General features: G+C 41.0%; 1 protein-coding gene across 2 annotated transcripts; it reads right to left on the bottom strand.

The window, feature by feature from the left end:
- Positions 1-387: 387 nt before the first annotated feature.
- LOC119178220 (putative ubiquitin carboxyl-terminal hydrolase MINDY-4) lies at positions 388-24856 on the bottom strand. 2 transcript variants are annotated; one of them, XM_037429414.2, is made up of 16 exons: positions 24664-24856; positions 24399-24518; positions 23024-23519; positions 21635-21873; positions 18283-18561; positions 17153-17269; positions 15642-15733; positions 11384-11485; positions 11259-11322; positions 11122-11187; positions 10513-10583; positions 10362-10425; positions 9775-9930; positions 7046-7220; positions 5891-5960; positions 388-3662 (listed from the first exon to the last, which is right to left on the bottom strand). In XM_037429414.2, the coding sequence occupies exons 1-16, from the start codon at positions 24760-24762 to the stop codon at positions 3614-3616; spliced, it is 2259 nt and encodes a 752-aa protein (XP_037285311.2). In that variant the 5' UTR covers positions 24763-24856; the 3' UTR covers positions 388-3613. The 2 variants fall into 2 exon arrangements, with proteins under 2 accessions (XP_037285311.2, XP_037285312.2); XM_037429415.2 differs by having other exon boundaries at positions 24399-24544; positions 24664-24822.
- Between the last annotated feature and the right edge of the window lie 218 nt (positions 24857-25074).

The following is a 25074-nucleotide window of genomic DNA, read 5'->3' as shown; positions in this document are numbered from 1 at the left end:
GAACTGGCATAGAAAGGCTACTAGGATGATGGGTGAGTAGGCATAATTAGTGCATTAATGTGAGCCAACATAATACTGATAGTTTTGCTGAAGCTGCGAGTAGTTAGGACGAGACGTCGGCAAAACAATGAGGAGCTTAATCTGACTCACTCATGAAACATACCTCCCCATAATTAATGGACACTCGGCTCGCACTTGCCATTGTTTTCTTCAAAAAAACTCGCTCAATTTTTCTCAACCCAGACTCGTTTGGAATTCGAGCTAACCAAGATATTACTCACTTGGGCTCACTCAAACTGGCATGCACGGCTCGATGTAAATCAGAGTGCGTCTATGACACTGTGACTGCAGGTAGTAGTAGCATAAGAAAAGGATAAATGAAAAAGGTAGAGATAAGCACCCTTATTTTTATTCAAGTGCAAAAACACGTAGATATCACAGCATCTTTAATAGCAATGAATGCAATGCAAAATGCAAAACTCTAATGCAAAACTGCCTTTTCAAGCTAAAGAACAGACGTTTGCTGACCTGTATTTAAATAATTGCTCAGCATTAAACGTAGGGGCCTCTGCACTGAAGTGGTACTGACGCCAATTTTTTCATTCGAGTTTACTCTGCCATACAAACAGGACTGCTCTGAGCAAATCTGAATTGATATAAGATTTAACATTAATGTCAACGTAAGCGTGGCACACCTTGTGACGTCGACATTAGCATGATGTTGAGTGACAGTACAAGGTCAAGTGACTTCACCACAGTATGGCTAGTTGTGTCGGGTACGAAAACATACAAAGTTGCTTCCTCAATCATCTGCTTTTGCGTGTGGATGTAGTTCAGCAAACCCATGAAGTGAGCGAGTAAAGTTCAACTTGCACTCTGTTGTCGTGTATGCATGACTACTACGTGCTCCATGTTTCTGATGCACGAGCCTTCTCGCATGGCATCGCCATCAGGCAAGTCCCGTGCACATGAGAACGGGTAGAATGCGAAATGGTTTGCCAAGTTGGCAATCTGGGCATCTTGCACATGTCTTGTTCTGGTAGTAAGAACCAAAAGACAATTTCATTCATTGCAGATCGAGTGTTTGCCTGCCAGAAACGTGGTGTGCGACAGACAGTCATTGAGTGAACATCATGCTATCTTGCACAAGCACATGAATGTAAGCTTATGCCATGAAATGACATTAGCATACAGTAGGAACTGGAACTTGCTTTTAAAGCACATTGGCATTGATTTTTCAGAGCACACTGATGTTTAAAAGCACATATTTATTACTCTTTAGGGCTTGGTCTTTTATTTGATGCAAAGAAATGACAGAAAAATTGTGTCATTACCCCTTTGATGACCAGCTCTATTATGTTATTTTTAGTGTGTGTGTGTGTGTGTGTGTGCGTGTGTGTGTGTGCGTGCGTGCGTGCGTGTGTGTGTGTGTGTGTGTGTGTGTGTGTGTGTGTGTGTGTGTGTGTGTGTGTGTGTGTTTGTGTGTGTGTGTGAAGATTAGAATAGGCAGTAACCTACTTTCACACTGTAGAGGACGCGTATGTTCTACTGATCTAAGTGATAAGTTGAGACCCCAATTCCGTGCCGAGTTGTTGCACAACATAATTTCTAAATGTTTTGCAACGGTATACACAACTAACATGTATCACAATAACCGCATTTATAGAAGTGAATGCAAATGACGGGGGCGACATTCTGTCATGTGTGAAGCGAACGACTTGTTGCTTATGGACATCTCAATCTCGCGTAACCATATAAATTGTGTTGAAAGCTGCAAAGTTCACTTTCCCCACTAACTAAAGTATAGTAACAGTTTCCACAGTGCAAAAAATGATGAAAACAACAATAATAAATAAAAACAGTAGTGAGTGATATGACTTCATTGCCAGGAAGAAACGTATATACAACACCACTTAAAGGCAATATAGTAAAAATGAGAAATGAAAGATGAGAGATGAAAGCTTGTTTACTTATAATGAGAAAGGAATTTAAAAAATGCAAACACTCTGAAAGATACTCTGCTGTATAAATAATACAAAAAAGTGAAAAACATGGACTGTCAGAATAAAATCCAAGACCATAAACAGTACATATACAAACACACTAAGATGAGCACGCATAAAAACATCAGAAAGTGAAAAAGGAAATGTGGCCAGCTTTGTCAGAGTCAAATCGTGACGTCTAATCAGTTTCAATTTAAGTTTTGGATGCGATACGGCACCCAGCTTGCATCTTGTATAAGCACATTTACATAATCTTACAACAGCACTCATCTACCTGTACTAATAGTGAGTGGCATTACAGGTCTTAAAATGTCGACGTCACGTACCATGGGCACAATGGCTTCACAGAGCAAACGGGCTGTGCTCCACACAGAAGAGAATACATTACGCCACAATACAGAGGAGATCCAAGTGTTGGCTATTACGTAGATCTTATGACTGGATTTCAAAAAAGTATTTCCTTTCAAAACAGGCAAAAACGCACCAAAATCTCAACAAAAGTGGCTTGAGTTCGAACCCCTCCTGAGAGCAAGAGGTCTTGCATTTGTAAAAAAAAAACAATGCTTGCTCAGACATATAATTCGTGCATCTATGTGAATTTGGCAATAGATGCTGCAAGAATCGCTGCAGAAAGCAGAATCGGCAATTTAAGCACTAAATGTACACATGTACGCAATATATACAGGCACTTTCTTTCTCATAGCAGAGTGAATAGAGCTTTAACGTTTTATCACAATGCCTATCTACAGTGAAAAAAGCCACACTTAAAAAGTGATAATCTGTCAAGCAAGCATTGCGTGGATTTTTAATTCATGGAAAACATCTACCACATAATAACTGTGACTGCTATGCTAAAGCACCTTGTCTTCTTTTTAGTTTACAGTAGAGACTCACTAAACAAATCTCTTAAACAGAATTGCTGCTTAAATAGAAAAACTGCCTATAATATAATTGTTTTCATACCTGAATACCTCAACCTAGTTAGGCTTTCAGTAAATAGAATTCCTGTTAAACTGAATATAATTTCCTGGTCCATTTAACGAGGCTGATTTATGCACTTCCTGGTGTCTTTTTAACAAAATGTTAAGGCAGATAATAGTGTATCACCCAGTAAACAAACATCTAATAAACAAACATGGCTTTGGTTTCTTGACATATTCCATTTGATAAGACTACCTACCAGATTTTTTTTTTGTTCATAGTGCAATGCTCACAAACTCTAGACTAGTGAATAGCATATGTCTGTACATTTGAAAAATGCATATCACAGAAAAAAAAGCATTTACAATACAGCTCAGGAGATCATATGTAGCAATGTCATATCGAGTCATCAAATTAACATCATCAAGCATGTCAACAAATCTTGAGCAGGTACAATAGCAAAAATCAAAAATGCTAAATTCTGAATAGACCGACCACACACAATCTCGAAGCCATGTTCATAGTATGCATCCCTGTAATACGATTTAGCTAACTGTACATGACAAGCATATTTATTATAAAAGCTCAAAATTTTGGTTTCGTGTTTCTATAGTGTAATAAAGGGAGAGAAATAAAACACGTGCATCTACTGCACGAGGTAGAACGAATTTTCAAAGTGGGGCAATGGTTCACGGCAATGGCCCACCCTCGTTCCATGACACAGATGCACCTTGCCACCTGCGAAGCAAAGAAAGAAAAAGAAAAGAAAAAAATTGCTGACACTTATAGATAAAGGACTTTGACTTGGGTGAGTTGGTACATAATTAGATAGACTTCAGCGCAATTTAGACGAAGACCATAGGAGACACACAGCGCCCGTCTGTGTTCTTTGTGTCTTCATAATCTTCATCTAAATTGCGCTGAAGCCTATTCAATTATAGGATAAAAGCTACAAAATCGCAACTGCAGAGCTTTTATTTCACATTTATGATTCGGACAACCATCGCAACTGCTGCTGACTACCCACCTAGCAAGGACTTTGGTATCAAACACAGGTGAACCAAAAACGAGTATAGAGACTACCAGATATTATAAAGTCAATATTGAATCTTTCTTGCCTTTGGATGGTAATGAATATATGCTGTATACAACTAAGTTCTCTTCTAGTCTGATGCAGCGCCACACAGCCTCGATCTCAGATGTATGTGAACGCAGATAGTGTTTTAAACTACATGCACGGATATTCGAGCGAGGCAAAAGGCAGACCCTGTGCAGAGGTATTGGAAAAAGTGCTCTGTCATGCAGTGGCGATGGTAACTTAAATATTTACACATGGCATTTAGAAAAAAATATAGCAAAAACTAGCAGTTTCGTGTACGAATACAACTGATGAACGAAGCACCTTAGAATGCGCCTGATCTCGCTGCTGGGTTTCACAAAGGCGGTAGGGGGTGGAGTGGGTGGGGTCTGCAACGTGCACAGCTCAGTTCTTCCCCCTTTCATTAACACTTCTCTTTGTTATCATACTGTATTTTTAAACAAGTACCTCGGGACTAGCAGACTGAAACATACATGTGATAAAAGTAACAGAAGCCACTGTAAATACTTTGTCCTTGCCATAACATATAAAATGAAGGCCTATTTTACGAATAATTTCTTGCGATAATTGCTAAGCAGCACGTAGCAAGAGTGAATTCATTTTGAATCGGGTGACATGGCTGCTGCCACGTTTCTGTGCAATGTACAGATGGGTTTACTGTTAAAGGAAACACTTTTGTGCCCACCAAGTCTGGATTTCGCTCTCTGGCAAAAGCACAGTGGCTTAAATTGTCATAAGACTACTGCTGGTTGACTGTTCTGACTCTTTTGGTAGACTAGTGCCGTGTACGAACAAGGTTGTTACGTCTATTTGTAGTTGTGGAGCCCACTATAAGACCGGTGCACATTAGAGTGCTCCTTTCAACAGTGGATGGTACTGTGCATGGTAACTGGCAAAAGGTGCCTCACGTGGCCCCATGTCTTTGCCAGACTACACCAATGTTGTCACTTTGAGGCTTGGGTCAGAAAGTGACACTCCAGTAGAGTCAATCGAATATGCCTGGAGAACTCGCCTTCCGCCACTCAAACATGCTAGCACATTTAACAGCGAAACTGCTTGGCCTTGCAAGTCTATCCACAAAACTATCATCATCATTAACGGGTATGCACCTCAGAAATTGGATGAATCCCGCTACTCACTACTGGTCCAATAAAAACTGAGAAAGCATCAGTTAGTTAAACAACACATGGCTGGTAAGTGACTGCGGCAAGCAGGTTGGTCTTGAAAATCGTCCATTTTTGTTGTTTCAAGGCTTGCGCAGCTCAGTGCAAGCTTTGCAAATTTCTTTATTGCACTTGAAGCTGATTTTGCTAATTTGTACATTATTAGGTAATTGTAAAAAATTACTTATGTTTATACCAATATTGTTTCACCTATATGATTTTTCATTGCTTTTTAATATTATTATTATTATTGTTATACTGTATCACCAAACATTCCTTGTAATAGAACACTTTTTTTGTAGCTGCTACATCATTATGGCATTATCGCTGTGCTTGGTGATTCTGACTTCTTAAAGTGTTTTTAAATGTGGTTCTGAATGTAAGTAAATAAGCATTTTTGCATTTTGCCATCATCAACATGAGGGCACCACGACTAAGACAACCGGCAACTTTGAGTTCTATAGCATTGTAGCCACACCACTGTTGTTGTGGGTCTCCTAAAACTGCTAATAATTCTGCCCAAGTTTAAAATTTCCAGAGAACTCATTTGGTTATTTGATGCTACAGGAACTGTTATTACTAGATGCTTTCAATGGCTTTTAAAGGGCTTTGCTATAATTCACCCTTTGCAATCTGCGGGCCAGTGCTCCAGTCCGAAAGCGCATCATGTTGCTGCTAATTGTAAAGAAACATGTAAAAGTCACCTTGTTCTGATGCAAAGCTCTAGTGGAGGTGTCATTATGACGTCCTCATTACTAATTCCTGCCGTTGGGTCTGCAACAGAAAAAGCAATCCTCAACTATGAACAGTAAATCTTGGGGCAAGTTGATAGTACACATCACAACTAAGAGCATGTTGGTGTAGCAGTACAGTGACACGCTGTTAGTCTTGCGTATTCAACCTAACCGTATCTTTCAAAGCTCATGGGGAAGAAGATACTGTTGCAGGCCTGACTTCGAAATTTGAAATCAACTAAGCAAGCTGCTAACTAAGCTCAAAATTTGTAATATGAGAGTTCACTAAGCAATGGAAAAACTGACTTCCGGAACAAATACCACCAGACAACCAGAGTTGCACACATTAAAGTACCTCTGGACTATAGATTGCTGAACGTTGCAATACTCTAGCTCTTTCAAACATAGTAAAATAAAAAAAAAGACGCAAGTAGCATGTCAATTACGAGAACACTTTAATGCTGAATTAAGAAGGAAAAATTACTTGTGCACCTTTGGGCTTTGCAGTTTTGGAATGATAAATCAAATCATCGTAACAGTTGCCGTGAAAAATGACCTTTGAGACTGCATGCTCCTTTGAGCTTAACTTGTGAAGTCAAATTCAGAGGACTTTTATGTGTATTTACAGCTGTCAGTAAGAATAACGATGGCAAAGTGGCCATATTGTTTGCGAAACACCATTGGTCTTACGTCAAATCACAGTCATTAGTAACTTTAGTTTTAGCCACATGCGTTTGTAGGTGCTAGCAGCAAACAAACGGATAGACCATGCTAAACACATCTACAAAAACCTCAATGCGACTCTAATGGTAAGGAGCATCCTGCATACGTATTCCTAGTTTCTTTTTGTTAAAGATAAGCTGTGTGCCGGTGAAATGCCGACTTTCAAATTATTGTTGTTCTATGGTTAGGTTCTCATTATTTCGAGTGCTTTGCCATTCTATTTAACACAATAGCATTAGTGAGGTCGTTTTCCAAAAGCCAGGTGTTTTCATGCTTTCGTGGTATGCATATCCTGAAGCTAGTGCTATAGAAGCTGACAGGATGCTGCCATCACAACAAGCTCTGCTGCTATCACATTTTTCTATAGAGATGTAAAAATTGGACAAAAAAAGATTGACGCACCGATTGTTAGCCGTACTTCCTCCTCCTGCTTGTTCAGACCATCATAGTAGAAAAGGTCAAATTTTTCATCTTCAGGGGCAAGGGCCAAGAATGACTTTGAAAAAAGCACTGAAAAGTGGCTTTCGCTAAGCACGATCCAGATTGGGTACTTGGGGTCCTTGTAGTACGAGCCAACCTTACGAGAGAGACAAAGGACAACATTCCATTTACTGCACTCATAAAACATGTCTCTAAAGAGCTATGACAAAACAAAACAAAAAAAAAGTCGTGTAGTGATCGGAGTCTTCCTAAACCTCGTGCTAAATGCAGCTCCACCATTCTGCAACTTGAGGAAGTGAGTAGCATGTCACCCAGCGATTTTCGTTCGTAGAGCTCCCACTGCTCTGTTCGCCAATTCGTCTATCTCGCCAATGTTTGAAAAAGTGTGTAGGATTACCGGGCATAATTTGAATCTTGTTAGAGAGATTTGAAACTCTATGCGTGACATGCACGCTACCTTTTCGTGCGCTCTATCAACTTCCTGCTTGTTACGGCAGTTGAGATAAGTGTCGCCTGCAACAAGTTCCATTATACTGCTTCCCCCCTTCTGATGTAGCGATGAAGGCACTGGAGGAATGACAGTATAGAGGAGCAGGCACACGTTCGGCGGGGCACTGGCACCCTATTTTGCATAGCGTGGGTATCAGCCGCATGTTTCTGAAGCGTTTTTAGCAATTTTAGGTTATCATTGCGATTACTTTTGGGTTATTTTATGCTGTTTTAGATCTTGTTTGTTTATTTCAAGGCAGTTTTGAGCATTGCTTGACTTGTTTTAGGCCTGTATTGGCCACTTGATATTTAGTTGGGTCGTGCCACATGAGACCTACGGACAAATGACAAGTCATGGTTCTAAAGTGCTGTGCACTTGAAAAATGCAGGCATCAGCAACAACGTGTTTTTTCTACTTTTACGCGAGAATGAAGGAAGGCTCGTTTTTTTTTTTTTTTTGGTAGACAGAATAATAATCAGAACTAACACTGATGCCAAGGAAGGTACAGAAAGTGTGATTCGTAATAATTTTAATGTAAATATGAAAAAAAGTGGTCAAAAAGATGACTTGAGAATGAGTGAGAAGACTCACGAAGTCAGTCGCAAAGAGCTTGAACAGAATATCGCACAAGTGGCGAGATGGAACAAACATTATTCATGAGAAGAATTCACCTTGGACAAGCTCGTTGGTGGCGGCAAAGGCATCACCAAGCCGCACAACCGAGCAATGTATGACACGTGCTCAATATGAGCCAGCGTCTTTACATAACTACTGCCTTACAACTGGAATATATGCACCAGCTTTCGCCCAGGCATTCCCAGAAAAAGGCATCGTATGCAAGAGCTTCATTCACTTCGATGTTACCCTCAGAAATTTCAGAGAAACATTACAACAAAAAAGACTGCTGGGAGTACAGATCTGTCATAAAGTAAAAAGTAAGCAATTTTCATGGGACAAACAGTTTACTAACACAAATTTAGTCTCATGTGTCCATGCCTTTCATGCTGTACACTTTTGATAATGAACTCTCAACTGAATAAAGTAGCAATCCCTACCCACAACATTGGTAATCTCCTGTAAAATTGTTAATTAGCATTTACATATGAGCATTATTTCGAGGTACATTAAAATGTAGCAATATAATATAAAAATACTTTAAATTTATTCAGAACTGTGACAACAGCTGGAACATTAATTCCTCTGAAGTAAAGCTTGACCACGCTAAGTGAAGAAGCTCAGAATTCCTCGAGGTAACTTTCAAGTTCAAGATGTTTAAGATGCTGATAATACCTCCAAAGATATCTTTCATCTCTGAACTTCTCTTTTTGTCTCAGTATAATGGGTTTATTTTTTAGATGTTGTTTAGATGTTGTGGGCCTGACATGTCAGTATGTCATGTTTCAAAAGTAAGCAACCCTACAAGCAGCCTCTTAAGTTACTCAGGGAAATTATTACACAGTTGAATGGCGGCTACCATACTCACTATACTAATCAAAGAATGTTGATTTCAGCACATGACTATTAGAAGAATTCTGGCTACAGGGCAAGCAGGCTAAATTGTAGGCCTGTTATTGTAATAACAGTGTAACCAATGCTACTGCACTATTTGAAAAGTCTTTTTTAACCGTTGCTTCACAATAAACGGAAATGCCGAGGCTGTTAAATTATTGATAACTTAACTGTATGGCTGGTGTTGTATAACAAAATAATTTATTGCCATTGCATGATGGTATTAAATGTCATAATTTAAGAACAATAATGTCACTATGAAATTTATTATTGTGTCAAATCGACAAAAAAAATTTAGTTCTATTTTATGTATAACGAATCAAGGTAACTTTAATTGCCATCATTTCTTAGGAAAATTGCTCATATGGTTGGCTTGGTTAATAGCAACTGTGCTGTTCAAAGTAGTCTGGTAGAGTCTCCAGTAATTGCACTTTTAATGGTAATGTCCAGATTTACTGTTCTTATGGTTCTGAATCTAAAGGATTGTACCATTTGCACATTTAGTCTCCTTGTCTTACATGCATCACCTTTTAGTTCCATTTAGAGTGATACCAAGATTTTACTTCCATAACAAATTTTAAGTTTCCATTTTAAGTTTCCCGTTTTTTAATGTGTTTTCAATATAAGTACTGCAGAGCATGAGTATAGGCACGAAAAAGATTATATATGTACTGTATATGCGTCGACTTACTTGGCAGGACTTGTAGTGTTCATAGAGCGAGAGAAGACCTATGTTTGACCGGGAGGTGATGCCCCTTAGCACAGTCGTTTCTTCATTCCCAAAACACAGTTTGTTGTCAAAGACATTGGTGACGGCTTTGCCCACAAGCAAAAGATTGACAACCTCCTGCAAAAATTTTTCAGTGAGCCTTCGAAAAGGGCATTTGTGGTAGATGCGGCTGACAGTGATCAAATTCCTTGAAATAATCCCAATTTGGTTCTGCTACAGCTGAACAAATAAAGCGTGAATAAATCAAGGGCTCATTTTTTATTTTACACAGCCATGCAAAGCCAGAAAGAGCATAAAGTGTGTTATTTATAGTTTCAATTGAATCCATTTTCATTTCCCTGTATCTCATAACTACTTTGGTTAAGTTAAAAGGTTTTCATGAACTTATTTCATTCTTAAGGGTCCAAAAAAACATCACACAATTGAAACATAAACACAAGTAAAAACCTACTTAAGCTGCTTTGCTTATTCCTCTGCAATTATAGCGTACTGGCACTGACAGAAGAAACACAAGGAAGAAATCCCAAAAGTGCCACGAAATCAATCACCTGGTTACAATGGCTGTGTTTTCCAATAAGCGAGCTGTTTCTTTCATCCATTTCTTCCCGAATCCTGCAAGTTCAAAAAGTTTTAAAGAAATGAGTCACATGTCACAACTGGAAACAAAAATGACAGGTTAGTATTGCATGCGAAACTTGCCTTTCCAGGCCATGCGTCATTAGGACGGATATCAAAAAAGCAACGCAGCTCGAACAATTTTCCTCTTGTAACTGTAGATCCAAAATAGTCGTAGTTAGTCCAACCAACTAAACTTAAGAATTATAGTAATAGCCTGTGAATGCATAAGAAAGCAGAGCATCTATTGAGAATACCGCTGCAAAAGTGCCTCCACGGTAGTTACATTCAAGAACGCCTTAATCAAATTCTTTCAAGTTACAGTATAATGTACCCTGTCTTGTGTTACCTATCTTGTGCTCAGTGGTGGCTGGTATGGGTGTAAAATAGTAAAAGGGGCTATTTATATGTGGTTGTAGTGACAACAGGGCACAAAATGTGATGGACATAGAAAGGCAAAGATAGCATTATGTTGAGCCAGATTAGGTCAAGTTTAGCTGTATGATCACCTAGGTCTGGTTATGAAGAAGCAGTGTGTGAGCTTGCAACGATGCTGAAAAGCCACGCATGGCCACACAAAGGGGCACTGCTTCCAGTGCTTAGCAAATGGCTTTGCCACATACTCATAAGTACATGCTATTCTGCTATATTTGCATTTTTTTCTACTGCTGTACACAAACTAACCACACTTACTTTAAATATGCAAGAACTGTAGTATTCCTGCAATGCTGCCTTTGACGTGAACGTTGATAGTGTCAACTGCAAAGAGAGATTCAGTCAAGCTATGGCGATTAGCACTGGCTAATTACATACTATAAGGGCTAACTTACAGTTTCTATGATGCCATCGCTAGCCAAGATGCCATCAGTTTGGGCTATGTTGACTCCAGTGGGGCTGTGTTGCAAAAAAATACCATGAGTCGGACCATGTATAAGCTTTGAAGCAACTCCCTTACTTTGCCACTATAGCCCTGTGTGAGTCACCAGCTTGCCAGAGAATGAATGCAAGCGCCCTGGCCAGAGCAGCATTCCTTCGAGGGACGTCAACTTCAAAACCACTGCAGTCAGGGCATTGTGAAGCCAAAAGTCAGGGCAGTTACAACTGAACACTTACATAAACACTTACCTACATCTATCTCTACACGAAACCCATTTTGTTAGATCCGTTTCACAAAGCTAGCCCAAAACTACGTATCTCTTATCCGCTAGTCCTAACATACGGGGTAGAAACTTGGAAAGATAACAAAGAAACTTGAGAGGTCATGGACAATAAAGCATGCAGTGGAATGAAAAATGACAGCAATAACACTTAGAAAGACAGGTGAGTGAATACGCGAACAAACAGAGGCTTGAGATAGTTAACATTATCTGTTATCGGCTCAGTTATTATTTGCTGTTAAATAGTGAACTTAGTTAACAGTATCAACAAAAAAAAATGGGCCTGGGCAGGCTGCAGGCTCTAGATGGGATCGGCTTATACGAGACAGGGTGGGTTGAAGATCAGTGGGACAGGCACTCATCCTGTTGAGCACATAAGATAGGTTATTGTATGATTGTTGTCAGGCTAGCCTCGTAATACAGATCTAATGGAATGTGTTTTATGTAGAACTGCGCGAATAGCAAGATTTTGGGCATGAAGCGAATTCAAATATTAAAGTGCACTTCAGACACAAGTACCGTTTCAGCTGATACTCGCTGATGTTGATACACGCCCGACTCTCTTGCACATTTCGCTGTGCAACCAAGTGCAACTAGCATGTGGGAAACAACCATTGAACAAAGTATTAGGTGTGTTTGCACACTGAGCACTCAGAAAAAGAGCTACACTGAAGCCTTGACATAATGAATATTATATTGACATAATATAATGAAATATTGTTTATAACGAAGTAAATGAAAAATAGCCTTGCAATAGATATAATGTAAGAAATAAACTTTTATAATGAACTTTGGAATATAACAAACTTATTTCCGTGGGACATGCAACTTTGGTATACTGAGGTCTGAGTGTTTTAATTTCTCCTCACTAGTTGGACACGTCACTGAACTGCCACGAAGTTGCTTGCCAGAACAACGGAGGAAAGAGCAGACGCAACAGCTTGAGTTGCACTCCATGAAGACCTCAGTCAACACTACTGTTGCGTTGTGAATTGCCAAAGGACGAACTTTGTCAGCAGTGGAGCAACCGCGGAAGACGCGCGTGCTCGTGCCAAAACGACAAAATCCAAGACAAAGTTCCCAGATTGTCCGTCGCGAAAATTCATTATACTATGAAGAATGTCTCCCGCTGTTACTTTCGCAAATACATGTGCGTTAATGGAGTAATGGCGGGGAATAAAAAAAACTTCGTAATATCGAGGAATTCATTATATGGAGGTTTGTTAAACACAGGCTTAACTGTATAATTGTTTGTTTGCTTTCTTCTGTGTGATCTTCATGAGTTTTACTCGTATCTTCCATGCTTGTCTAGGGTTCTTGTGTAGGTGCATGTGTGGCAGTCAGCCTTTCTTTCAGAGTGATGCCGTGAAACTGTTGTGTGTCGTTCTGCAACTCAAGAGCAAAAAAATATGCAACTGTGAAATATAACGAGTTCGTCTGCAGCCTACAGTGTTGAGAACTGCTGCTCAGAAATTAAGCCACTAAGTGCCAAGCGACAGGCATTTGGCACATAGGTTCTTGCATAAACCTCTCTCAAGGAATGTTTTCCGTTTATGTATAAACCCTTCCTTCCTTCTCATAAAATTCCAAGAAAAGTGTTAAGCTGCTGGTCAATTTACTCCAAACCGGCAGGAGAGAGAAGAGATAAGAGGAAAAGTTGAATTTTGGAGGAAACGGCGACTGGATCTTTCGGACGCCCTCCTCAGATACATGCTTTCATCACTCGCTGCTTCATCTAAAGAAAAGTGCAAACGTAACGGCAACAATTCATAATAACCAGGAGTTCTCTTCATTTCAGGTGAGTGTTGCATGACATTGGAAACTTGATACAATTGTTCGTCTTTCCTGTAGTTTTCTATTAGCAGATGGATGTGTTCTTGTGAAGTAATAAACACAGCAAGAGAATTTTCAGGCAGAACCTCCCGATAAAAGCTCGTTACCTGTGCACGCATCCAGTGATAGAGCCACATGGGCAACCTCTAGGGAGAGTACTAATGTCCACTATGCATAAGATTTCCACACCTCTGGCAACCCGTTCACATCTGCGACTTAATCGGTAATTCTAATGATGAAATAATCCACCTGTAATCGAAACTAAAAAATGCATTATTTGTGGCCTGCTTGTAGTCGGCGTTGCACATAACAAAAGCAACTGTGGAAGTGCTTCTCTGTCACAACCTGCTCTCGCACAGTGGTGCCACAGTGAATGCATGGAGAATTAGGCCGCAGACATTTTTCCAGCGCCATACAACAGGCTGCACCTTTTCTTTTTTCAAGGTAGAGGTTGTGTCAACACCTATTTACGCCATTGACGTTACATGGTTTTCATCAGTAATGATGCATGAAAAGCATGATAAATAATAAAAGAGCCACCGCAGGCCACTAGGAATGTGCGAACGGTAAATTTTAGGTTTGAAACGAATTCTAAGCAAATAGAGATTTGGTGAAATACTTTTGAATTGATTTCGAATAGTTTAGATCATGTATTATAAAAAAATTGGGCATATTTCCCAGAACTTGACTAACCTGTCCAATACTTTTTTTTTAGCTGAAACAAGGCATGTACAAAGGCAATTCTTTTTCGTTCAAGGGAAGTAACTTCAAGTAGTATCAGGATTTGAGTTTCGATAAAATGCAACTGATAACCTGTGAAATACATTATGTTCTGAAATTTACTATATTTGGAGAATAAGCCTGTATAAGAAGCTTTCAAACTTAAAAAATGACGAATCGGTGTGAGGGTAATATGTTTTTTTAACATTGAAGTCGGGCTTTGTGGCAGTACCTATTTTATTTAGATAGCTGTATTCATGGTACAGCACCATTCCACTGCAGTGAAACCACCTTTACAAGTGGGAGGGTTAGATATGAATTGAAGGGACACTGAAGTCAAATAACAAATTACGCCACAGCGAAAGCTCAATGTATGACAACATCTAAAACGACGATATTATCAACAATAGTGCCCTACTTACCGAGAAATTAAAGTAAACGCACAATAGCACAAGCGCCACAGTAGGACATTTTCAAAATGATCCCGATGACATCGGAAGGACCGCCTACAATTAATCACTAGTAATCTAACTAACTGCACTAAATAATGAACCTTCCGTAGATCAAGGGGCACAACAAAATGCTGCTTGTTCGTTTCTGCTCGATTAATGGAAAAAAGAATCGCCGGACGTTGCTATGGTGAATGGTGCGAGTGGTCTAAAAATTCAATTTTTGCGTGGTTACACGAAACAGGTGGAGCCATCTAGCAGGGCACAGTTGAAACAAAACACGTCTGTGATCTCGAAGCCAATGACGAGAAATTGATCAATGGCCATCGTTGCTGCTGTGGCTTCCGCTGCTTTCGGTCTGCTGCTACTAGCGCAGTAAAGCTGGGCAACTTTGTGCACGGCAACAGTGACGTGAATGGGTCCGGTCAGCTCGCTTCTTGAGGCGGGTAATTTGAAGTGCGCTAACCCGATGCGAATTACTAAAACCTGTTTTTATTTCAAAATTGGCCCTTCCTAGGCGCAAAAGTAACGCTACGAAGTTTCTGCGCCGCTATTTCAACAATTAACATCGACTTGATAGTTGCCTTTAGTGTCCCTTTAATAACAACCATTTGTTCATTTCGAATACCTTAAAAATTCCAAAAATTCTAATTGATAGGAATTCAAATACTGTAATATTTTAATATATTCGAAGGGCACGAATATATTGGCGCAAGCCTACAGACTACTCTTTTGTAGCACTGTCTTCTGCTTGATAAATATATTGTGCTAGGTTTACTGCTCAAGCTAGTAATATACACTGCTTATCACAGTAACACAAGGTCATTGTCTTATCATCCATCATTCACACCTGGTTAATCGTGTAACTAAGCTCCACTTTTTCTCCCATTACTGCACCCCTCCCACACCAATGCCAAGAGATGGAATGCGCTCCTTCACTACCAACTAGTATAAAGAATTGTTCGCTGTGCCACCGAACTAAAAAATCTTTGCACAGGTCCTGATTGCCACCCCCACCCCCCCAACCTATTGTCGTCGAGCATGTCACCCATACCTCGGATCGGCATCCTGTAGTCCCCCTTCTGGCCACAGCAACTCTTTGATCATGTATGCTTGTACTGCTGCAAGCACACCACATGGTCCTCCCTGGAAAATTAATGAGATAATGCATTTGTACATAGAAAATAGTAAATGAAGATAAGGTAGTGATGAAAAATATATAAATAAAAACGCAACAAAGAGCAGGAAATGAGAGAGACAAGTGTACATTTGATTAATTTTTAAAAATAGGTCGTGAAAAAGGCATTCTACATTTTCATGCATGAAGAGAAAAGGCCAAACAAAGCAACAAATGCAATTAAACTAAAGCTGAGCATTGTTTTTCCAAATGCAGCTATGTATGCACTATAGCAAGCATTAAACGTGCATTGCAACACAAATTAAGTGTGTTGTTTTTATCACTTCTTCTTGAACTGCACTGATATTATTGCATGAGTGGCAACACCAATAACAAAGCTGTTATAACTTCATTTAAAATAAGAAACCACACTTGGTTTGGGCTAGAGTGACACACAGTGGCTATTTTTGTGGTCGAATGTGACGCTTCACCACACGGGAGTGACGACATAGGCTGTGAGTTTTGATTGGTTTGACGCAATAAGTCAGGCGAAATATTCATACGGTCCCACATAGGCCACGCTATTGTGCTCTACAATTGATAAAAGCCCTCTTTATACCTTGTCAGATACTAGATAATTCCTGTTTTATAAAAATGTGAATGAAAGCAACTGCAAATAACGCTAGGAGCGCTGCACAACGGCCAGTGGTATAGCCAGAGAGTGGCACCCCCCAACCCTAAATTTTTTTTTGCTATGTTATACAAAGCACAACATGACAGTCGACCACTTAGGCCCCTGATAACAGCAACCACAAGGCACATTGTCCGGTATGTCTCTGTAAGAGGCGGGCGGTGATTGAAACTAGTCTTTGATGCCAGTGAGAGAATGAAATGTGAAAGGGAACATTTTCTTATCATCTGTAGTGTCTAGAACTTTGATGGCATTACTTCCATTACCCTGTACCGATTCCAGTAATTCTTTTTGCGTTCATCTCAGTATTCGGCACTACACAAACTCCAGCACTGCCAGAAGAAAAAGCGTCACAGGACATCATTAACATTTTAGTGCTAACTATAGTGTGTAATATTATCTCATTCACGGTTAGAAAATCTGTGATGTTCACATGCCCTTGAAGCTATCACAATGATGAAGGGTGGAAGGTCTAAAGCCAGAGCTAGTGTTTTCACAAAGAGATGTATTACATGGAAAGACTTCTTTTCATAGAATGGAAGAAGACTTCTCTTCACAGAATGTTCTGCCATAAAACAACCCCTGCTCGATTACTGTTGATTACTTTCTGGTATTATTAACAGAAAAATGGTCCCATAAAAGAAAAAGCACATTCTGTGAAAATTATGCCGAAACTAAAGAAAATTAAACATGCATAAATATCTTTATGCACTATAGTTGCAACATGCTTGCAACGCAAAGCGCATAACTTACACACCTGTTTTTGCAGCAGGCCATATGGGACAGCATTCGACTTGGTGAAAGTGAACCCTTGTGAGGCCCACTCCTCTCCAAATTTTCCGTTTCGCGTTCCAAATAGCAATTCCTTGAGTTCCTGGATTCAAGAACGGCATGGTTTCGTCACAATGATTGCCTAACTTCAGGAAAAAATATGCTTAATTCTAGATTTTACGCGCCAAAACAGTAATATATGTATGAGACATGCAGTGGTTAGGCATTGAGATTTATTTTGACCCCCTTCGGTTCTTTAGCAGTCAATGGATTATCATTGCATTGCACCTCCTTCAAAATGGCATGGCCAGCGTGAATCGAATCTTCGATACCAGACTTCAAAGCACGTCCGCGTAGCCACTGAGCTACTGTAACAACTTGGTAGCTCAACTAAACAGTGTCGGAGGTTTAATTTAGTAAGCTAAGAGATAGTTAAACAAGGAACTTTAAAAGATGTGAGGTCTGCTCATGGTCACATAAAGAGAGGACAATGAAAAAAGGCAGGAAATAACTTTGAAGGAAGGTATGCTATCTTTGCGTACATAATATTTATGCATGTTTTTTTTTTAAACAAAGAACTGGCAGGAGGTCAGCACGCGTCTTTGCCGATTCTTTGTCCCTTGGTTTTTATCCCACGCTGCACGCAATTTAACACCATAATCACCTCAGTAGGCAATGATAGTGAGCACTCGCATTTAGTTTGAACTACTACTCACATCCACAGGTTGGCTAACTAACTTACAAGCTGACTTGCTCAGACTTAGATCGGCCGATAAGTCTGAGTGAGTCGGGGTGCATAGCGTATTGGCGAATTTGCGTCCAAGTCAGTCCTGCTGAGAAAAATTTTAGTGGGTCTAAAACTAAAAGCGTCGGGTTGAGGAAAACAATGGCGAGTCTCAGTCTGAGTGAGCCCTAGGTGCAAAATATGTTTCCTGAGTGAGCCCGAGTAAGCTCCGCCTTTTATTGCCGAGCTACGTTCATGCCCTACACAGCTCAGTAAGTAGACAATCTTTCTGACCTTTCATTGCATACGAAGTTGACCAACCAAGCGAATAAAAAGTTCTAGTACTTAATGACCGCACACCTGAAAATAATGAGCAGAAATGCACCACTCACGGTGGCCTCCTGTCGGGTTATCGGCCTGAAGGTGGTCTGCTGTTCAGTGATCTCGAGTGGGTCAATGTACACATCCTGGTCAGTGATGTCGCTCACTTCAATGTCATAGTTTGCGCTTGTGTAAAACTTTGGATAGGTCTCGCCAGTGCTGTCCCTGCTAGCCAGACTCCTTGGACTCCCAGTGGCCACAACGGAATTTGACTTCCTTCTCGTCGACTCCAGCCGTGGTGCGCTCTGGCTCCGAAGAAGAAATGACTTTGGCGAAGTTGGGGAGGTGGGCTATGAGCATGCAAAAGCAGCACATCTTAGAATGCAGAGCTTAATGCCATGTGAAAAAAAAATGCGGTATTAGAGTAGACTGTAGGTGTTACAGTTAAACCCCTTTATTATAAGAGACATTGATATAAGAGACACCAGTGTGCGTGCACTAAAATACAAGTAGATAGGAAAATGCACACGTGGTACCCTGCTTGTAAGAGACATCTCATATAAAAGACAAGAATTGCTGCCCAGAGCATGCCTCTTATAGAGAGGTTCGACTGTAAACACTGTGTGAACACCAGGAGATTAATACAGTATGCACTATTGGTAATCAATGCCCTATCTTCTGCAGGGAGTGCCCTTGAAGAGCAAAAAAAAACTGCTCAAAAAACTACAGCTTTAACCAAAGTTTATTACCCAAATTTTTATCTGCCCTGCCTTTACCACCTCCCCCCCCCCAAAAAAAAAGCGAACATAGAAGACAATGTTCAATCCGATTCCCCACCTTCCAGCCCCCTCCCCTGAAAGAACTGACTTATCATTCGTTTCCCTCAGTAAAAAAATCCTGGCACCGCCACTGGCTGCAACTCGCAATAACTTGGCACACCACTGCTTATCATACACTGGGGATGTTCTGTCACAAAATTGAATTGCTATACTGCAGCTATGCAAATGCATAGCGGTGTCCAGAATTCGTGATGCCAGCGTGGGTCGCATTTGCCCGATTTGGTGCACTCCAGGCGAGCATTCGTGCCGCCAGCCGCCATTACCTTCCGTATGAAGTCTAGATCGCGATTACATATAGGTATATCACTGTGTGTGTCGTATGTTCTGTGTACAAGAGCGCACAAATGTTGCCAACCAATGAGACTCGAGAAGAGATGAAAGGAGACATCTCCTTCGCTCAAAAGGCACATGGATATAAGACTTGGAAGGGGGGAAGCAGGGGCGGTATTTGTTTCAATCTTTAAGGGGGATGAGCAGATGGCTCATACCTTTGTACATGTGCTCTGGTTGCAAAGTTTCCATTGAAGATATAGAGAGACCACTTCGCTTGCTGCAGCAGCCATATGTTTTGTAGTAGTGAGCTGCTATCACTGGCACAGCCAGGCGGGAGGGGTGGGGTGGAGGGTAGGTTAAGGAAGTTTAGACCCCACCTAAAGTTCTTAAGTTTAGAGTATAAATACACAAACAGATGCAAATGCATTCAAGAACATGTATAAAGCGTGATTATGTGCTCTACCTCAACACCCCTAATCTTGAAAAAGATTTCTAGCTATGACCGTAGCTGCTATAGCCTACATTCATTCAAAGTTCTACCTTGTTATCAGATTGCTTCGTTCTTGCGGCAAAATGGACACTTTCTTTTTTCTAAATGCAACATAAAGTTTTTGATGTTGTGCATTCGGAGGACTGAGTGGAGAGCAACTTGTTCAACTGGGTAACATGCAAGCATTGGCATTGCATTATGTAGCCAACACCCAACACTTTGATAACAAGCAGCGGAAGTGGGACAGGTGCAGTTGCACAGTGTGTCAAACCTGGAATTATTTCGTCCTTACGTGTGCCGCACCAGTGCAGCATCAAATCAAGGTCGCAGGATCTGAGGCTCTACCAAGTTAATGTTTATCGCAAGGGGAAAAAAAAAGAGAAAGAGAAGCGTTTTAGACCACCACATTATTCGAGCATTCTTGTGGTATTTTTAGCGTAGAAATAAATCCATCGGCATGTATACTTTGCCTGAAAAGACGAATTTTAGTTAATGAACCTCTGATATAACGACCTAAATTGCCTATTTTACTGGCTTTGCCATAATGAGCTTTGACTGTATTTTGTACTATTCGAATCGGACTAAGTTTTATTTTTAAATGTGCATACTAGATCATCTTGCAACATGGCATCAGCCCATTTGGACAAAAAAAAGTTGGTCCATTAAGAGAATTTTAGCAAAATCACTCAGGCAGAACCTTGGAAACTCAGAGAATTTTAAAATGTGAGGTTTGTAGATACCCTGTAGAAGCAAACCTCATTAAAAAAGTACAATCCTCCATTCATGGCACACAGTAAAAATTCTAAAGTATGAGAAATTGCCAACAAAGTTATCTTTTTCTAGGACATGGACTGTGCAAAACCTTGCGTGAGCCTACTCGTTTGATAGTGCAGCCGAGGGACGAAATGGTAGCAATACGAACTTTTGTCTTGTGTAATGAATAAATTGAGCCAACCTATTACTTTTCTCACTCTAAATCAAACCATACCATGCCAAATAACGAATAGGACTTCAATGGCTGCTCCCAACACTGTTGCAATTTTTCTCGCTCTAACAATGCTTTCAGTAACAGTAGTGTGGCCGTTAACCCCTTCGAGGCCATGAAGGAGCAGGGCTTGTTAACTTGTTTCCTGTACGAACAGTCGAGGTCAGGCTGAGCTTCAACAGTACTTTGCTGTTTCTCACACTGCCCCAGGGAAACTGCCTTTGTCTCGAGAGCTTTACAGTGTTTCGTATATAGCAGCACACGTTCGATAATGCAGCGAATGCAGGAACGAGTTCACTCGCATGAAAGATTTGAAACATACTGGCCCAGAATAGCATTAGAAGTTCTGTAGATCTGAAATATGGGCTTACTGATAGCACAAAACACATGAAGATGCAAAAGAAGACATGAGGACAAAGCGCAACTAGTGCTGCTAGTATGCAGTACTGTTCCTAGTGCTGCATCGTTGCGTCTTTTGCAAACATGTGTTTCAATGCGCTAGCCTTGAGGTAAGGAGTGTATGACTTGAAATATTTGTTAGATAAAATGCGATGTTTGAACAAATGCCATCAGGTGGGGAGGAGCCATTGTAAAAAGAAATTCTATCCATGACAAAAGCACATTTAAAAGTTCTTAATGCGGCTGGCGTTTCTTGCTTTTTGCATTTTTTTTATTGCTATGCAACTTATGACTGAACAGTGGTTTAGCCTCTCAGGACAAGCTGGCAGCCCAGAGCTTGATTTGATTTATTTTCAGGTTCATTGCACTTTCATTGAAAGAAGAGCATCTGCTTTGGTTGACAGTCAGCAGATTTTCCTACCCAACTGGAAGCTCACCTCGCAGTTGATCTGCTGAGACGGTTGTAACACAGCAGCATCTAACTCTGTCACCATTTCCGGTTGCAGGTTAGGAAATGCCGAGCTTCTTGAAGAGTGCGATGAATCCGCAGGTCTGGTTGGTGCTTCCCTGCTGTGCACTACTCTATTGGCCAGCTTCCGTTCGGCGCTCCGCGCTGACATGGCACTCTGGAGGGTTGAGCTCATGATCATTTGAGAGCTGCTACCCGAGAAATTGCCTGCATGGCAATTAAAAGGCATCATTTCATCACCGACTAGAGTTCATCAATCTCACCTAAATATGCAATTTATTGTCAGGCTGCTACAGAAAAAAAAAACACTAAAGCAAAACACAGATGTTAAATGTCTTGTTAACTTGGATAAACCTTTATGTTTGCTTCAGTGTGATACCTTAAGACCATTGATCATGCACTTTGAAAAACACAGCTTTTTGCTCCACTACTGAGCTGCACACCCTGCCACAGTTTTTTTCTTTTGTTTTGTTTTGAGGCATGTAAGAGGCTTTATACAAACCAGTGCAAAAATTATGAATAACTTGCCGTGGCAACTAAAGCCACCTGGGTGCAAGGCTCTGAGGCACATATGACATAAAAGAGGCTTCACATGAAAGACTTCATAAACTAGACAAAACGCAAACTGCAATTAGATACATATGTTATATAAATAGGAAGAAGGTATTTAAAAAATGTGCACGAGTGCTTAGATTATGCGACCTAACATCGTGAAAGTAGCTTGCGAGTGTTTGCCAACGTGATGGCAATTACATGATGCCACCGTGCAAACAAAATGGTTCACATATTTGAACAGTGGCACTATCTCTTGGGGTCGCACGTACACATGAAAGCTGAAGGAGGAAAAGCCACAGCAACGCATAGAAAATACAAAGGCTCTAAGTTTAGTTCCAAGTGGCAGTGAAGCTGTTTTATCCATTGACTCTCATTTTCCTTTATTTCATAATGACTACACTTCCAATTAAATATTGTATATAGCTTGCATGTAACGTCAAGGACCCAGCTTCTGAGCGTACTTGCACTCCAAGGTGATGACTCTGATGACATCAATGCAGTGTTTAACCTGCTTCAATGTGATAATGATGCGACAAGAGCATTGTTGGTTTCTTTGCATGAACGCTGCAAGAAACTGCATACGATGCTCTGATTAGACTAATATGACATGACAGGCTTCATGTCATGTCCATGGTGTGCTCCAATGCGGTTGTATAAGTGGTGTCAGTGCAAGCCATCTGTTAGTAATGCCCCCTGCACTTTCCTTGGCTTCATCCCTTACTGGCTTTATACAATACCCAGAGTAGCAACAGCAGTCATTTTAGCAAACATATTTATTTTAATTAGTATACCGATTACTGACCTCCGAGCTTTCCGAGCAAATGGCTCGCGTCAATGCGGTCTCCTTCGCCGTCATGAAAACCAGGCTCATACTTCAGCGCCTCTTCCATCCGCTGGATCGCCGAGTTGGTGACCCTCGTGGGGTCGCGATATTGCTGCGACTTGGAAATGAGACGGTGGACGGATTCAATGTCGTTCTTTGCCGTACGGCGCACTATGAAGCCTCCGGGCTCACGCCTGCCTCGCGCCGACTGAGGACGGTCTGTATCCGCCAAGGTTCTCACGGGGAGGGCGCCCTCAAGCGAACTCAGGGAGTCACTACTTCCAGACTTTCTTTCCTTCGATGCAACAGGCAGGTGAGTGTTGTTGTTTTTAATGTTCATATCTACGTGTCTTGCACTGTCACCAGCACTGGGAACCAGGCTCACTTTGGAATCATGTTTTGACTTGATACTCTTTTTCTGCAGTCTCTCGTAGATCAACATCTCAAGCAGTGCACGGAAAGGTGAATCTCTTGCCTGAAATGATATAAGGTGCACTGGTAGTCCACATCCAATATGAATATCGTGCAAAAAAAAAAAAAAAAAAGACCCGTACAACCTAGAAGTAATTAAAAGCTCTGCCTTAGTAAATTGCGACATGCCTGCCAATCATCAGTGCAAGAGAGCCGAGTTACGCTGTTTCCTTTCCAACAGTAAGTACTTTTTTTCTGAACTAGGTGCATAAGGAATCAAAAAGGTAGACGTCGCCACTTACAATATTATGTTTGGCTGAGTAGCAACGTCGAAAACTTTGCCGGTATTTGCCACGAAGCTCAAGTTTTCAACCAAAAACCAGCGACACCAACACGAATCCGATCAAGTAACTCGCCTACACGACTCTCGCTTAATACGCCTGACGTCACTAAAATGACATAAAGTGGTTCTATGCAAATTATCTCTGGGTGAGAGAGGGACGCCTGTGGGAGGAGCTTGCAAATATTCCTAGGGTGTAATTACGGTGTAACTATTCTTACACCGCGGTTGTAACCGGCAATAGGGAAGTGCCAACATCTCTGATCGAATGCGTGCGTCGCACGGCGGCTTTCGATAGTGATGGAGCCCTGATCAGGATCGAGTTTCTCGACTGCGACTGGTGTCTCGCGCGTGTAACCTAATCATGATCACGAAGCTCGATATCGGTCGGACTCCATCGCGATCAAAAGCGCACGGTGCGACACACGTACAAGTGTCGCTAACCAGTCGCACGCGTTCGCAGTTTATATTCCGAACAAGTGCAATTTTTTCCGCGCAAGATATCGAAACAGCAGCTTCTGATTGAGTAGTAACGTCGTGATCGGTGTCCTGAAGATTCAGGAAAGCAGACAGACGCTCTGCCGAAAGAAAGCCCTTTCTTACCTTGTTTTCTTTAACGAGGCGTTCCATAAAGACAGCTCTGATCAGCTGGTCCCTGAGAGTAAAACAACCTTCGTTCCGGGGCAACTCGTTGTCCATCTTTGCCAGCGTATCTTTTAGTCCCTAGAGGACAAGCACAAAGACTGTTGCTGTAAACACGAAGGGAAACTGAGTCGATCGAAGAGTATCAGGATGAGAACGCTACGATGGCACAAAACCACCGGGCTTCCGGTATCTAAGGAAAACGTCAACAAAAACGGTGCGTTACCTTGCGGGACAAATATTCACGCACGATGCAGCAGGATATATCTTCTACGCATCTCGCCTGGATGCTAGCCATTGCGTTGGCCGAGCCGGTTGAGATCATGTTTCTGCCGATGATGTATTAGGGACGCATTAATATTTGAACGCTGCTGGGCATTTAAACCTGTGCTGCCATTTGTTTACGTGACGCAGCGGACCCTGCCGGCAGAAAGAGAAATGTGCAAAAGTTTTAAAGATGGCGGCGTTGACGTAATTTTTGCTTTCTTGCAATATACACAAACATCGCCTTTGAGACTGGCAATCAAAGTTTAAAAGCAATCTTGAAGGTTTCACTTTCTTAAAACAAGATTTTAGAAATTACTTATGTGTTAATGAGTACACATTAAATTTTTTATTTATAGCAGAAAAACAAGCC

Source organism: Rhipicephalus microplus, chromosome 1 (genome assembly GCF_043290135.1).
Source record: "Rhipicephalus microplus isolate Deutch F79 chromosome 1, USDA_Rmic, whole genome shotgun sequence".
Classification (NCBI taxonomy): domain Eukaryota; kingdom Metazoa; phylum Arthropoda; class Arachnida; order Ixodida; family Ixodidae; genus Rhipicephalus; species Rhipicephalus microplus.
This window is presented reverse-complemented; position numbering and strand designations above follow the sequence as displayed.

Bases quoted from the DNA above. Each gene is read 5' to 3' on its own strand.
- LOC119178220 (XM_037429414.2), bottom strand. From the start codon at position 24,762: ATGATCTCAACCGGCTCGGCCAACGCAATGGCTAGCATCCAGGCGAGA. The intron at 23,520-24,398 runs GTAAGAAAGGGC...ATATCATTTCAG, and splicing joins GCCTCGTTAAAGAAAACAAG to GCAAGAGATTCACCTTTCCG. The intron at 10,426-10,512 runs GCAAGTTTCGCA...TTGAACTTGCAG, and splicing joins ATGACGCATGGCCTGGAAAG to GATTCGGGAAGAAATGGATG.